General features: G+C 41.1%; 1 protein-coding gene across 1 annotated transcript in view; it reads left to right on the top strand.

The window, feature by feature from the left end:
• Positions 1-4,423, top strand: part of CNEP1R1 (CTD nuclear envelope phosphatase 1 regulatory subunit 1) — a 62,253-nt gene extending 57,830 nt beyond the window's left edge. Inside the window, exon 6 of the mRNA XM_082269708.1 lies at positions 4,346-4,423. Coding sequence (XP_082125834.1) covers positions 4,346-4,387 — 42 coding nt within the window. The 3' untranslated portion in view covers positions 4,388-4,423. The remainder of the gene's footprint in view (positions 1-4,345) is intronic.
• The last annotated feature ends 12,408 nt before the right edge of the window (positions 4,424-16,831 follow it).

Genomic DNA, 16,831 nt, shown 5'->3' with positions numbered 1-16,831 from the left:
ATTTTAGTTAGTAGTATTTTATTTATCCTTAAAGAAGCCTTTTTGTCTCTAGAAGAGACTTTTGGCTTTTAACTGCTTGCATTTTATACCAGCATGTTTAACAGCATACAATTATTCACATACAAGGAGGGAAATTTATGAAAACTAGAGCAGCCAGAATCTGGCTCTGTACATGGCTTCTGTCTTTCAACCAGTCAACGAACTGGCTTCTAGTTTCACTTGTTCAGTTATGCTTAAAACGAGAAAGCTAGAAGTGCTCAGATCCTTCTGCTGTTCTCCGCTATATTTTGCTTACAAGTGTGGGTTATGTGAGAACCCCTCTGGGTTACTATTTTATGTGTTGAAAGCAGTACAGAAGCTTATGGAAACTGAGGTTGAGAAATTCCTTTAACCGGTAGCCGACCGCCGCACGACTATTTACTGCGGCGGTCAGCCCCGGCCAGGCAAAGTGACGTAGATCTACGTCACTTGCCTGTCACTTCCTTGTGAGCCAATAGCGGCTCGTTCACAGGGAAGACAGTGCGTGTGACCGGCGGACCCGATGTCCGCCGGTCACTCGCCAATCGTCGGTGCAGAGGGAGAAAGTCAGGCGGCTGATGTAAACAAGCCGCCTGTCATTCTCCCCTGTGTAGAAACAGTGATCATACGGTTCTACTATGTAGGACCGTTGATCACTGTTCCTACACTAGTAGCCACAGCCAATCACAGTAAAAAGCACGCCCCTAGGGACACACTTAACCCCTCCCTCCCCAATAAAGTTAACCCCTTCCCTGCCAGTGTCATTTTGCAGTAACAGTGCATATGTATAGCACTGATTACTGCAGTAATGTCACTGGTAACCCCAAAAGTGTCAAAAATGTCAGTCAAGGGTCCGATCTGTCCACCGCAATGTCGCAGTACCGCAAAAAAATCGCAGATCGCCGCCATTACGCGTTAAAAAAAAAAAAACACCAAAAATGACCGAAATCTTTCCCTTAGTTAGTAAACGCAATAACTTTTGCGCAAACCAATCAAAATACGCTTTTTGCTATTTTTTTTTTACCAAACATATGTAGCAGAAAACAAATTGGCCAAAAATATTAAAAAATTTTGATTTTTACATTTTTTTGGGGGGGAATTTCATATAAAAAAATGTGAAAAATATTGTTATTTTTGCAAAATTTACGCTCTTTTTTTGTTTATAGCACAAAAAGTAAAAATCGCACAGGTGATCAAATACCACCAAAAGAAAGCTCTGTTTGTGGGAAAAAAAGGATGTAAAATTCGTTTAGGTACATCGTCGCACGACCACGCAATTGTCCGTTAAAGTCACGCAGTAAAAAATCGCAAAAAAAACCCTGGTCAGGAAGGGGGTAAAATCTTCCGGGGCTTAAGTGGTTAACAGTGTATATAAAGAGGAGCAAGTATGGATAAAACCGGGGGACTAAAAAACCTGCTCACCCGGCGCTTGAGTAAATGTTTTAAAATGACAATATAAAAACCTATATCAACACATAAAAAGATTGCAATGCTCAACCGCAGCAAACTGAAGACGCACTAGCAGCGCTAGAATAAAGTGCAACCCAAATCACTGGGGAATACAGTCAATAAAAGTTCATGCACAGTGCCCGAATGACCTCCAGAAATGGCAGTCCAAAGCAAGCAGGTATCCTTAGACGTTCACCACACAGGACCCTTCACCTCACCACGGTGTTCACCCTTAAGGTAATAAACTCACCAGATACCAGGTCAAAGAAAGTCCAACACACATGCCGATCGCCAGCTGAGAAAGGACCATCCGACCTCCACTGTAAAAAGGGAACCGACCTCCACCAGACAAGCTCCTGACTGGTCTCGGATATAGCCGTATGTGTGGTGATCTCAAATACGTCCCAAACGGTCAAAGGAGGTGCATGTGGATATAACAAGGTCTCATAGAGCAGTATTGTTTGGCCGAAACCTCTTTATTTCCCCAAATTGTTATTTCCACATGCACCTCCTTTGACCGTTTGGGACGTATTTGAGATCACCACACATACGGCTATATCCGAGACCAGTCAGGAGCTTGTCTGGTGGAGGTCGGTTCCCTTTTTACAGTGGAGGTCGGATGGTCCTTTCTCAGCTGGCGATCGGCATGTGTGTTGGGCTTTCTTTGACCTGGTATCTGGTGAGTTTATTACCTTAAGGTGAAGGGTCCTGTGTGGTGAACGTCTAAGGATACCTGCTTGCTTTGGACTGCCATTTCTGGAGGTCATTCGGGCACTGTGCATGAACTTTTATTGACTGTATTCCCCAGTGATTTGGGTTGCACTTTATTCTAGCGCTGCTAGTGCGTCTTCAGTTTGCTGCGGTTGAGCATTGCAATCTTTTTATGCACCTGTATTCAGGTTAACAGTGTATGTTACTAATCTAAATTAATGTAAAACATGGCAGGGTCTTCTGAACGCGCCAACATGTAGATGAGTGTAAGGGGAAAATCTATGTAATCTTTGATGAGTAAGGCAGAATCTGTGAAGAATTTTAAATTTAATTAACCTGTCCCTGGCCGAAAACCAGTTGCTGCATGGGATATTCCCAAATATCCTCCCAGTCCTCTGAGTCCAGCTCCGGGATCTCCAGGTGCCAACAGGACAGAAGCTTATCAAGACCTTTGTGTTTTTCTAGGGTTTCCTCTCTCAGTAGGGACTCAATCCCTGATAATGTAAAAGATATTGGTTGATTGCAAAATTGCAACTGAAATGCTGGAGGTAACGGAAAAGGTATGAGTTAGGAAGAGAGTAGCTCTCTTTAAGGGAATCAAAAGTCAGAAGAACACCCCCTGTACAAATTTGGCTAAGGTATTTTATCCCTTGAGATACCCATATATTTGGGTCCAGGGGCCAAAAAGAATTGTTTGAGAGAGGGGTTGAGCCACAGTGGTGTAATTGGCGAGAAATTATGAGTGGACAATGGGTGTTGGGATTGCAAGGTTTTTTACCTTAAGGCGTTTCTAAACCTAGGACCCTGCATTCACTATATCTGGTCTCCCACAGTACACGGGAATGCAATTATTTTGGAAAATTTAAACTGCTAAATACCTTTCCTAAACAGCAGTATATAGCAGTCTTGTGACTTCTATCAGTGTCCGGCTGAGCAATGGTTAAAGCTTGTAGGAGGAGTTTTCATTCTCTTCTGACTGTCCTTTAAACTGTCTGGACAGTTCTGATTGGTCCTGTGCTAATCACATGCACCCTCCCCTAAAAAAAAATCTCTAGGAATACACACCAAGCTGAGCATGTGCAGAGTGCCCCCAAGGCTCTGTTCTATCAGCAGATGGATTGATGACAGTAAAAGAAGGGGAGGATCAGAGAATACAGGATCAAACAGCCTTTTTACACAATGCAAAGGATTAACCTCTTAGGTTCCACACAAGCATATACAGACTAATTTTGCTTTTGTGGGTTTAGTAACACTTTAATGCATAGAATAAAGCTTTAGAACAACTTTAACCGCTTGCTGACTGCCCGCTGCATAAATACTGCAGGGCACCCACGATCACTCCCCGTGGAGAGAGAACAGCGGTCTGCTGTTGTAAACACAGCAGACCATTGTTCTCTCAGAGGTCAGTACAGAGCACTTGTGATCCTCCTATTTAGGATCGCAGGTCTCTGTGTTGATTCCACAAACCCATCCCCCTCACAGTTAGAAAACACCCCCTAGTCATGCATTTAACCCTTTGATTGCCCATGAGTTAACCCCTTCCCTGCCAGTGTCATTATTACAGTAACAATTCATATTTTTAGCATTGATTATTGTAGTAATGTCACTGGTCCCTAAAAAATGTCAATTAGGGGTCCGATCTGTCCCCCGCAATGTTGCAGCCCCGCTAAAAATCGCTGATCGCCGACAAATGACAAATCTTTTCCCTAGTTTGTAGACGCGATAACTTTTGTGCAAACCAATCAAAATCCGCTTATTGGGATTTTTTTTTTCTTTTTTTACTAAAAATATGTATACAATTGGCCTAAGACGATGAAAAAATTAGATTATTACTTTTTTTTTTTTTTTTTTTATTGGGAATGTTCTATAGCAGAAAGTGAAAAATATATTTTTTTTTTTTTTCAGAATTGTCGCCCTTTTTTTGTTTATAGCGCAAAAAATAAAAATCGCACAGGTGATCAAATACCACCAAAAGAAAGCTCTATTTGTGGGGAGAAAAATCAATCAATTGTATTTGGGTACAGTGTCACAACTGCGCAATCAGTGAAAGTAACAGTGCCGATTGAAAAAAATGGCCTGGTCATTAAGGGGGTAAAATCTTCCAATCCAGAAGTAGTTAACACATATTACACTTGTACTTATATTTATGTTTGTTCTGTCTTTGCAGACGGGGAAATTAATTCTTAAACCAAGACCGCATGTCCAGTGACATTTTTCTTGCAATATTTCAAGGTAGTAGTGGATTCATGGACAATATTTTCAGTTTTTCATTAATCGGGTCTTGTGTAAGACAAGCTACTACTGAAAAGGAACATCAAGACATGGAAACAGAAACTCTTGGAATATTTACTGCGAAGATGTTGAATGTTTTTTTACTTAAAGACTGCAATTCTAGTTCATCATTTCATGTAATCATTTCACTTTTTTTTTTTTTTGTGAAAACATCCCAAGTGTACCAAAAAAGGTTTCATTCATATACAGTATTGTACAAAGTAGTTTTTTCAGAATTATTTTTTTAAAGTAAACTTTAACCAAATAGAGCATATGGCACAAAGTACTGAAAATAAATACCGGTAAGTTAAAGGAAGCCTATGCTATTTTTATTTTCTCTGGCTTTTTTACAGCAGCGAAAATGGTTGTATGTTATTTGATCAATAACTAAGGGCTAGTGCATTTAAGTGTCTGCAGTTCACCTTTCCCTCTTCAGTTTTTGCCTGTGTTTAGCCAGAATCTGGCCTGAATTTATAATCTAAATCAATTCAATTGAACCATGCCAGAAGCATCGCCATGGTTTACAACTGCTCTGCCCAAACTTATCCTTCAAACAGTGTGAGAGGAATTGTTTTCAAATTATATAGCATATAGTAGCCTTTATGCAGCTATTTTCTTACCAGGTCACTATTTTTAGCTAATCTGCTTCAGAAAGGTGTATGTTTACATTAGAACATAATTCCAAAGTTATCAAATTCCAAAGAAACTTTCATTTATTTACCCAAAAAAGGTAAATACATTACAGATGCTTAAAAAATGAAAGGTGTTCAAAGCCTTACAGTTTATTTTCTTTCTAAAAGCCTGCCAGTAGCAGCAGCAGAGACATGCCCTTGTTCTCTCTGGAAACAACAATCTTATTGTAGAGGTTTGACATGAATCAGCTTTGTTGATTGGATAGCGATAAATTTGACTCTGTGAAGGGGGCATGTTGGGCCTTTGCAGGTAGAACAATGCTTTCACACCGAGAGAGTCGCACTATGCAGCTGCTGGCAGGGACACAAGCAAACTATAAAGCTGGAAATGGATAAATCAAAATTTGGCAAGTTCAGCAGGGATCAAACAAATTTAGATCCATCTGTGGCAGTTTTCGCTCGATAGAAGTCAATCGTCAGATGGTTTAACAGGAATTGTCCAATGGGAATGTTGGAAAACTTTCATTTGATCAGCGGCTGCAGCGCTGTTCAGTGTTTCTGACCGCCCTGTCAGAATACAAAAGCACAGCAAGGAGGTTTCCTCCATCTGCCTCACTTGTGTGGATGGTGGAATCCATTTGTTTTGTTTTGGGTTTTTATTTTTACCAGTCCACTGGCTGATCGGAAAAAAAAATGACCCATCCATAGGCAACCTAAGACACTGAACAAAATTTTTTTGATGTACCTGGAATTTATTTCACTAAAGGCTCCATTAGAATTTAAGATGTTGCAGGTGGTATTTCTAGCTGTGTGTCAGTGGCAAATCAGTATGCTGGAGAGGATTTGTGACATCTTCACAAGGAAAATGGGTGTCCGCTCTAAAATGATTAACTTTTGGTAGTGAACGGTAAGGTAAAGCTCTTGAACCAAAAACAAGGAAGAAAGCCGCTCAGGTGCAAGTTCAGCACTCGGTGCAGGTCAGATCCGCCATCCAAGCATGTAGACATCCAAAAGAGAGAGACCGCACTCAAAGATGTTAAATAAAAATCCTTAGGACTCCTTTATTCTCCATAAATCCAACAGACAGCAGACAGACAGTGCAATACACGGACAGACGTGTCGGGTTGACGCGTTTCACGATAAAAATCGCTTATTCATAACCACACACCTGAGCTCTTGAACCCCTATTCTTTAAAGAATACATTTTGGCATTTTTCTTAGCATGCCATTAGTCAGTTTTACTCTAATTTAAAATGACCCTGTCTGTAGGCAAAAACAACTATAAATATCCTAAAGACCAGTAATATTTACCAGTCTGGTGGGTGGTGACTCAAAATGTTGCTTTCTTGCAGAGCTAAGGTGGTTAAGGAATTTTAAACCTACAATCTGACAATCCTGTGTGCATTGGATATCTGTGTCCCCTGCTGCTCTTTGTGATTCTTCCCACCAGACACTACGTCTCTTCTGTGTCCTCTAGTGAGTTTAGAATTCTAGTGTACAGCAGAGGGAAGCGTTGGCTATCAGCAGCAACTGTAACTCTGGAGATTTGGAGTACCTGTCCACCAGACTAGTATTTATTACTAAACGTCTTGTGTAGGGTGGTTGTAGTAATTTACAAGTTTAAATTATTAACCAATAACCTAATGTATTTATAACTGTACATAACTGTGTGTTTTTTTACATTATTCTTCAGTCTGTTGCAATATGACTGGTTTTCATTTTCACTATTACCATGGGATACTGTCAGCTGTACTAGGCTTCATACACATCACCTGCTTACTGGGGGGGGTATTTACTAAGGCTGGAGAGTGCAAAATCAAGCTCACTTCTGCATAGAAAACTAATCCGCTTCCAGATTGTATTGCCAAAGCTTAATTGAACAAGCTGAGGTTAGAGGCTTATTGGCTTCTATGCAGAAATGAGCCTGATTTTGCACTCTCTATCTTAAATAAATAAACCCCAATGTGTCTAGACAGTCAGATATGTTTGTGGTTCACTTTATTGTAAGATATTTCTTGTTCTGTTTGATCATTTTATTGTTACATAAATTTACTTTTAATGGACCTTTTAATTACAAATAAAAGTACATTTCTGCTCAGCAGGTTTCATATTTTTATGAATTGGATATGTATTTCTTCTTGCAAACATTTACTGCCAGCAGTTTTTAATAGAGTTGAACCTAAATAAACTGTTTTATTACCTCCAGTCTTTAAATACAAAATGTTTAATTCTATTCAGAAAATTTCAGGGGAGTGTGTGTGTGTGTGTGTGTGTGTGTGTGTTTTTTTATTTTTTTGTTAAAATAACTCATAGTGATTGAGTAAAAGGTGTGAGAGACCTCATAATATTAAAAACCAAAAATTAAACTTGAAAAAAAAAACATGCTTTTTGTACCTATTAGACAAAAAATAAAAAGTATCTTGAAAATCTTAATCTAAGAATTTGTATTTTTTCTCGATATGAACTGCTAGTTCTCCACATACTGACACATGAAGACGCTTCTAGTTAGTTGGCCCTTGGATACTTGTGATGTTTTTGTGAGAGTAACTACCATCTTAACTAAAGTCATATTGTTGTGGTTTTCTATTGATTGCAAGGCTAATGCAGATGGATTAACAGCAAATTTCTGTTCACTTTAAATACCCAGTCATGGGTGGACGCTTTTTACATGTTTGGATAATTGAAGTAAATATTCACACAATTTTTTGGGTGAAGATTTTCAGCTCCTTTTGGAAATTAGCCCAGTTATCTAAAGTAAAGATTGAGAACTGAAAAAAAAAAATTTCTCCATTTATTGATGGACAGCTCTCTATATCCATAATGATTATTGCCTATTGCAGGAGTCCTGTATGTAGCAATCCTATAATACTACAGAGAGTTTTGTAGGTCAGTAAGCTCAGAGAGAAGGATCTTGTGGTGGGTACAAAAATCTTGTTTTTTTTTTTTTTTGCAAATAAATGTGCATTGTATGTGTTTGTTTTTTGATGTCACAAAACGATTCAAGCATAATCCTGGTCGGTATCATACAGTGACATATTTTCCAATAGGAACAAGTAAAATTATTGGAAATACAATGACAGAATTAGTATATGCAAATAGATCAACACTTTAGTTTGTTAGATGTAAATAAAATAAAGATAAAGCATTTGATGTGTTTTATCTGAGTTCATTACAAACCTATAAATAAAAGCTGGCCATAGATGAATCAAAATTCAGCTGGTTTGGGAGGGACCAGCTGAATATCAAATCATCTATGGCTGGTTCTTTTCAAAAGCAGACTGGGCTTGCTGAAAAACTTTAGTGTATTCTGACAGCAGAGGTATCCGAATACAATGACACAGCGGGGATGATTCCTGCATCCACCTTGAGGCTCCGTTCACATGTCAGCGTAGGGATCGCGGGCAGAACCGCCGCGGTTCCGCCCGCGATCTGGAGATTATTGCAAATCGCGGGACGCCTGTGCGTTGCCCGTTGATTTGCAATAGCCCCCCAAACGCTGAGCGATGTTGCCGCGATTTCCGCCTGCCGAATCGCGGTAACATTGCGCAAAAAAATCGCGGGACGCAATACGCTCCAAAGAATCTCTTGTACTTTTTTGGGCGTAATGCGCCCCGCGATTTTTTTTTCGCGATGTTACCGCGATTCGGCAGGCGGAAATCGCGGTAACATCGCTCAGCGTTTGGGGGGCTATTGCAAATCAACGGGCAACGCACAGGCGTCCCGTGATTTGCAATAATCTCCGGATCGCGGGAGGAACCGCGGCGGTTCTGCCCGAGATCCATACGCTGACATGTGAACGGAGCCTGAATGTCAGCTTAGGCTTAATAAACACGGGACGTTTTCAAATATCTTTGAACGCTGGAATTTAACAGCTATATAAAGGATGTTTAAAACGTCCATTGTGTCGCATTTTCAATGCCGCGTTTAGTGGCATTTAGCGGGCGTTTGCGCTCAGATCCGTTTTTAGAGGTCAAAAAATCATTCCCCTTTAAACAGTAAAAACGCAAGCGCTAAACGCGGGTGACCGCGTTTGGTCGCGTTTGAAACGCCAGTAAACACACGCTCTGAACATCCTGAACGCAAATAATTGCTTTCCTAAAAACGACACTGAACTCAACTGCCTGTAAATGACTGTAAACGACTCAGTGTACATGGACAGATAAGATAACATAGAGGAGGGTTCAGGGGCTTCTGAAAAAAACATCCAACTGCTCCTAAACGTCTGTTTACAAGTAGCAGTGTACATGAGGCCTTAGTGCCGGTTCACATATGTGCAGCTACGGCGATCGCATGTAATATCGGAGCGCACTGCTCCTTCATTACATGCGATTGGCTGTGCGGTGTGAATTCAGCCATACAATTTGTATGGCTAAATTCGCACTGCACCCGCAGCAAAGTCGCACATGACCCTTTTTTTTAGCCGCATCAGGATCGGATCGCACAGTGGTTCACACTTGTGCGATCCATCCTGTGCGAACTGCAAAGATCGCACTGCGATATGCGATCAAACTGGGGGTGTCGTTAACATTTCATTGACACCCCCAGCATATCTCATATGGCAGTGTGAACTGCCAAGGGTGCGTTTGCGATGCGGGAACAGGCTGCGAATTCGCAGCCTTCCCGCATCGCATAAGTGTGAACCGGCACTTAGTGTTGTGATAGTGTCCTGATTTGTTATTTGTTTTGAATACATTACGTATTGTGACAGGAAGTCAGGTAAATCTGTGGATGTAGTCACAGACAGGAGATACATTTCCACCTGGGTTAGACAATTCACCAATTACTATAGGGTGTCGGCTGCAAAGGTAGCCAGGACGGCTTAAGGAAGTTGAAAGGCCTTCAGCTGTTCGGAATGAGGAAGTTAAGGCCTCTATAATTTGTCCAAAGGAAGTCTATTGATTGCTGCCTCCTGACGCTGTGTGAGCTGGGGAGAGGAGGACAGTCAGATGAATGCCCCCTGAAGTTATGTGAGCATGGGGAAGACCTCCTGGAGCGATGTGCGCTGAGGAGGGTAAAAAGTGTGAAGACTACTCAAGGTGAGGTCTTGGACTATTTCTATGTGGAAAGAAATAAATGCAATGTTTGCTAAGTGAAGAGACAAGCAAAGGAATGGTTGCTATGTGAAGACAAACAAAGGAATGTGTTCTATGTGAAGAGAAAAGGGACATGTTCAATGGACATTTGTTGTGTGAAGAGAAAAAACATGGATTATGGAGTGTCTGCTGTAGGATCAGCAAAGTTTGCCCAACAGTAGGTTGGAGACAGACTCCGTAGGTAGGTTCCTGTATGTGAGAAGATAGCCGCCCACAGTGGCAAGGAATTATTTTGTGTTTTATTTTATTTTGATGTTTTTGATGCTTGCAGTCTGGTGAAGAAAATTGCATGAATAAACCAAACTGTTTGCAACCACTTCTCGGCTATCTCCCTGTGTAACAAACCCCCTCAAGGGGTCATTCATACCTGCCACCGAGCTAATCAATCCCACAGTATATATATTTTTTGTTTTTGAAAAAAAAAATTATCCTCACACACCTTGTGCTTTTTTTTTTTTTCCAATTGTACATTTTTTCATATAAAATCAAATTTAATTGTGGCAAAAGGGTGCTATAGACCTTGATAAACTGTGTGTTAATTATTAATTCTTCATTAAATTAATCTGGGGCTAATTGAAATGTGCTAAACCAACAACCGCTATTGAAATTAGCCACCTAGAGGTGTCTGCTTGAATATTTAATGTGCCTTATTTAACAGCTCAGAAGGGTTGAAACACTGAGTAATGTGCTAAACAAATCTCTACCAGTTCCTATGATCGAGTTATCAAGTACAGGATCTTTTTAATATTGCCGAATAGATTTGGAGGCGCTATACAAGGTGTGTAAACATTCATGCATTTATACATTTTTTTTTTTTTTTTACATACAAGGACTTTGCACATTTTTGGAGGTAATTGAAAGAAGAAAGGAATCATTTTAGTCATATTTGCTTGTATATTGATATTTCATGTATCTGATGTGCAAATCATTTTTACATTTTGCTCAAGGGTAAAGTGTGTGAATATAAAAAATAAACACATATACTTACAGTACCCACCTGCTGCAACATTGGTCCGATGCTGCAAGTTGTCCCCTGCCTGGTCCAAGCCTGAGTGATCATGTGACCGCCGATCGCTGTGTTCTTGGTCTTCACTGAGCAGAGAGCATTGACTGTCAGTTACTGGCTTTCTGCTCTTCCCATCCAGCTCTCACTGCCGTGCTGGGTAAAGTGCTGTGCAAACTGTCGGCGCTGTATAAATCCTGTATAATAATAATAGAGGGGACAGGAGCGGCTGGCTCAGCATGCTGAGAGGCTGAGCCAGCTGCCTGTATAGCATCTGGGCTGTTGCCTTATGAGTTTATGTGTAATCTCCATTACTGTGTTGTGATGATGAGGAGTTATGTATAAATCTCCATCAGTAATTGTAAATATTAATGTAAATATAAATGTACACATTATTGGACTTCAAACTCCTATTTGCTATATGATTGGTAGATTTGTAAGTTGTATAACACAGACAGGCAGTAGTATGAATCCAGTTTAACGAGTCCGTTTGAAAGGCCAGCCTGCTATTCACATTTAAACACATAAAATGACGAGTTGTCTGCTAGCCGAGAAGTGGCTTGCTGATATGCCAAAAAGTATCAACCTGTAAGCCAGACATCCTGGGGCCAATGCTATAGGATGAATAGACTATGTCATGTCCGGCCTTATTTCAATCCTCCATATCAAAGAACTCTCATTAAGATATGCAATGAAGAGGAACTATCTGTTGAGTGTTGGACAATGGGCGCCGGAGAGGAACCTTGCATATCTTAATTTTCAATTTCAGAGCAAATCAATAGGTTCTCCCTCCAACAGAGATGAGGGGTTAGCAAGGGGCTAAATTATGCTAAGCTAGGCGAGGAGGAAGTTGTCCAATCCTGAACGAGATACGCCCAGAGGGAGGAACAGGGCAGGATAGCTGAACCAATCAGAATAGCCCTATACAAGTCTATTAGATATGGTTCTATATTAGTGAAGGTGGAAAGAGAGAGATCTCTCTCTTGCAAGCAGACTAGGATGAAACACTCGTGAGAAGGGTAATTATGGATCTTAAGGTATACATTGCTTGTTAAACTAGGTAAATTTTCCATTTTGTTGTATGTACTATAGATAGATTGTTGTAAATTAATTTAGGCTTTCAAACTATATACCAATAAAATAATTGCTGTTTTGAAGCTTTCACTCATAGTCCAAGAACTCTCATGTAACCCGAATGTTGTCTGAGGGAAATTAAATCTCATATCTTCTGGGTAACGGGGTGTATCTCAACATTATTGTATTGATCCCCCCAGAGCCTGGGGTAGCTTTGTGACATCAGCCCACAGCAATCTTTAGCTTGCTGTCAGCTGATTCTGGGTCACAGGATAGTAAAGTAAATCCACTCCTATGACTCGCATAGGGAGTATGGCCAAAACAGCTTTGGCTATACTCCTATAAAGTAGGAGAGCGATGCTGGAGCTGACAGCAGTGACATGTAGCCAGGCAAGCATTTAGGGACAGGAGGCTAAGACAGGTAGTATGGTGTTTTTTTTTACCTTTTATGCAGAGAAGGCATTAAGGTAAAAAATGTGACTTGAAAATAGGAGAGGAAGTTGGGACTGTAAATGAGAGACATTGCAAGGCTAGTTTGGATCAAAATAAACACATTTAATGGTACATACAGATATGCCAACATGACAAAATAGTGTATAAATACAAATACAAAATAGTTTGAGAGCTAGTAAGTGATCCCCAGATCCAGATACAATACAACCAAAAAGGCAAAAAATTCCAAAAAATATAAAAGTATTAAAATACAAAGCATGACATCATGAACTCTACGCGTTTCATGGATTTAGTACACCACTTCTTCAGGAGTAGATGTGTGATATGTATCTGTAAAATATAGGAGTATCAGAAAATGCAGCAATGATGATAATGATTGGGAGCTGGAAAGAGGGGGGAGGGGAGGGGAGACAATGCCCCCAAAGATCCCAGACTTACATGATCGTTCTAGTAGCACTGGTACTGGAGGTAAAGACACGACCCTGCGTGTCTCCCACGGGAGCTGAGGGAACACAGAGAAGGCAGGCAGGGAGAGATGCCACACAATAAGTAGGTATGAGTTGTACAAGAAGAGTATTGGCAGTAGTGGCAGCATGATAGTATCTATGAAAAATAAAAATATATATTGCTGTATATATCAATGGGAATACATGATGCTGCTTACCGAAAATATGAGAGAGGTAAGGGTCCGATAGAGTGAATGTGACTTTAGTACTACTTTAATAAACTTTAACCCTTTTACTAACTATAGTTTGTATATTTAGATCTAAATTGAGTAGCCTGTCTTCTAGATCACTTCCTTTTAAGTGGCATGTGATCATTAGAGATGAGAGATACAGTGGGCAAAATAAATATTGAACACGCCGCCATTTTCCTAGGTAATTATATTTCCTGACACAAGAATGACAGCATACAGGTATGGGGTATAGGCTCCCCCCCCCCCCCTCGTTCAATCAGGACTGGTTATACTATATAAATGAGTCACCTCCCCTACGGCGGCATTCTCTTTTTGTTCTGAAAATGCTCCACTGGCTATGGAAAGAAGATTTTTATTTTTACCCTGTACTTGCCGGATTCATCTTGCCAGCCGCACAGATTCAGCCTCTCTCCTGTGACAAAGCTCGCTCAGTTCAGGTGTAAACCGGCTATACGAGGGAGGCCTCCCCCAGGTTTAGGTACTGGGGTGCAGAATAGTGGTCTCTGGATGCAGGTAAAACAGTTCTGCCTTGTTCTTTGCTGGGACTGATCCAGTCTCTCCTCCCTGGTGAGTTGTGGCCCCACACACTATTTAGTTAGTTGGGCGCTCTGTGTATGTTTTGTTTTCCTTGCAAAACACTGACATTGTTGTTAGAGCGGTTTCCCCTTCCAAGATGGCTCCTTGTCTACTTCCTTTGGCTGTACTGCGGGTTGCCCTTTCCCGATGGATGTGTAGATGGGATAAATTGCTACTACCGTGAGCCCCGGGTGGCTGCCTGGGGGTGTATTGTTGGCCACCTGTTCAGGAATAGAGCCTTTCCCATCACCTTAGTGCCAGTCAGGGATGTGTGCTGCACAGGTAGGTAAGCTAAATCATAGGTTGTCATGATCATTATCATTGTGGTTAATATGTCAGGCTGCCAAAGTAGATTCATTTGCTGTTTATAGTTCTGTTTATTTCATTAATGCCTCACAGGTTTTGTTATGTCTGCTGTACTGCTAATGCATGGCCTGATATACAGGTGCTGCTGTGCAAAGTTGAGTCTTTCCTATTAACTCAGCAATGTCTGGCTCTGTAGGTTTGGATTACCGTTTAACCTGTTGCCGACCGTCCGCCGCAGATTTACTGCGGCAAGGTGGCTCAGCTGCGTGAACCGACTTAACTGTACGAGGCTAGAGGGCACGTGCCCGCCATCCCGGCGATGTTCAGAACTGTTCAGTCATCAGGTACAGGCCAATGATTTTTGGCCTAGACCTGGTGATTGGTTTTGACCAATTGCAGAAAGTCCTGTTCCTGTGTAATGTAAACACAGGCACAGGAAATCATGCAATCTTCTCTCCTGGAGCCCTTTTCGGTTCCAGCGTGAGAAGAGAGAACATCAACCTTAAGTACACAAGCACTACACTGACACCAGTACACATAGGCACACATTTAACCCCCTGATCACCCCCGTTAACCCTTTCACTCCCTGTCACAGTGTACACTATATACAGTATACAGATAATTTACTGATCACTGTATATTCGTGTCATTTGTGACTTCAATTAGTGTGAGAGACAGTTAGTGGTAGTTAGAGGGAATCATAGATAGGTTTAGGGGACTCACCATATATCCCCTAATAAAGATTTAACCCCCTGTTCACTCCCAGTTAACCCCTTCATTGCCCTGTCAGTGTCCCTAATTATAGTGTACAAATCTTTTTTTCTAATCACTGCTTTAGTGTCACAGGTGACATCAGTTAGCGTTAACATTAGCGTCCATACCGGATTGTGTCAGATTGCCCGTTGCATGTTTAGTAATACATTTTAACCCTTTCATTGCCAGTGACACACACACACTAAACACCTCCATTACTAGTATAGTGTCTGAATGGATCAATATCTTTGATCTGATCAGAACTATACTAGCGTCCAGCGTTTAGCCCCTCCGCCCCCCCCCCCAAGAAGTACAGAATCGGCAGATTACTGTCACTTCCATAAAATCAAGAAAAGTTGCGCTAAAGTGAATCAATAAATAAAGATATGATAATTAAATCAATAGTGATGAAAAACATTATAATATAAAGGTGCTATTGTCTTGCAACCAAGTAAAATATAAAGTTGCAAAAATAATGTCCCAAGTGAAGAAATATTGTGATGAAACAGGACATCTTCATGGACAACAGAGTGTATATGAATAAGGTGTCCTCATATAAACCACACATGAAATAGATTCTCCACCATCAGTGAATCCACCACCATGAGAAAAACCTGCTTACCAGATGCAATCGACCATAAAGGTCAAAACGCCAAATGAGGAAGATGGTAATGATGAAAACCTCAGTCAAACGCCAAATGGAAAAAAGCAGTATACCCTTAAATCCACCTTGAGGAGGCATATCCAACTGGAGTATCTTCAAGAAAGATAAAGGGCTCCATAGTGTAAAACTACACAATATACTTTATTATATAAAAGAAATACACTTACAGTGTTGCATGAATAACAGGCAATGTAAAAGTTGTCAAGGTCGACCCACTTCCAATACATAGCACACTAAACTGCTTTTTTACCTGTGAGTCACACTAGGTACCTATAAATTTATTGGCCAAAATGTCCAGAGGTACGCTAATGAAGAGGCCTACACAATGCTGAGCATGATAGTTGAGAGCGATGGAAAAGCCTAACTATCAGACTCAGTATTCGAGCCTGTAGACAGCAGCGGCACCCCGACAGGTAGCTCTTACGACAGAGTAGTGGACCCTGTTAAGGTCAGGCGTACCCGACCCCGTTCTTCTTTTGCTGAGGTGCAACAACCGCAGAGTGTCGGTACTAGTGCCGCTCAACCTTCTGGTGAACTGGCAAGCACCAGTGGCCTAGTACATCCTGGTCATAGTCAAACCAGCACTGCAGTAACACTTGATTACAGGGCGAGTCCCATAAGTGCAGTTCAAGCTGGTTTGGTGGCTAGCACAATTATTGTCCATAAGCCAACAATAATTTGAAGACAGGATCATAGTGTCCTTCCTGATGCGCTTGCAAATCCTGATTGGGAGCCCATGACTTCTGCAGCACCCGTACTTCCCTCATTCACTGGCCAACCCGGAATTCAGGTGGAAACAGACGATTTTACTCCCCTTGGTTTTTATGAGCTGTTTTTCACGGAAGATCTGTACAGATCTATCGTGGACCAAAGCAACTTATACGCCGATCAATTCATCGCCGCAAATCCAAATTTGACCCTTGCCAGAGAATTTGCATGGAAAAGTTTTGCTTTTTTAGAATTTAAACCTTTCTGGGCCTATCCCTACTCATGGGCATTACTAAAAAGACAGAGTTGCGGTCGTATTGGTTCACTGATCCAATTCATCATATGCCCGTGTTCTCTGCTGGCATGGTCAGGACTAGATACCAGCAAATCATGCGGTTCATGCACTTCAGTGACCATGAACTC

This window comes from Pelophylax lessonae (genome assembly GCF_965119305.1).
Source record: "Pelophylax lessonae genome assembly, chromosome: 10".
NCBI lineage: Eukaryota > Metazoa > Chordata > Amphibia > Anura > Ranidae > Pelophylax > Pelophylax lessonae.
This window is presented reverse-complemented; position numbering and strand designations above follow the sequence as displayed.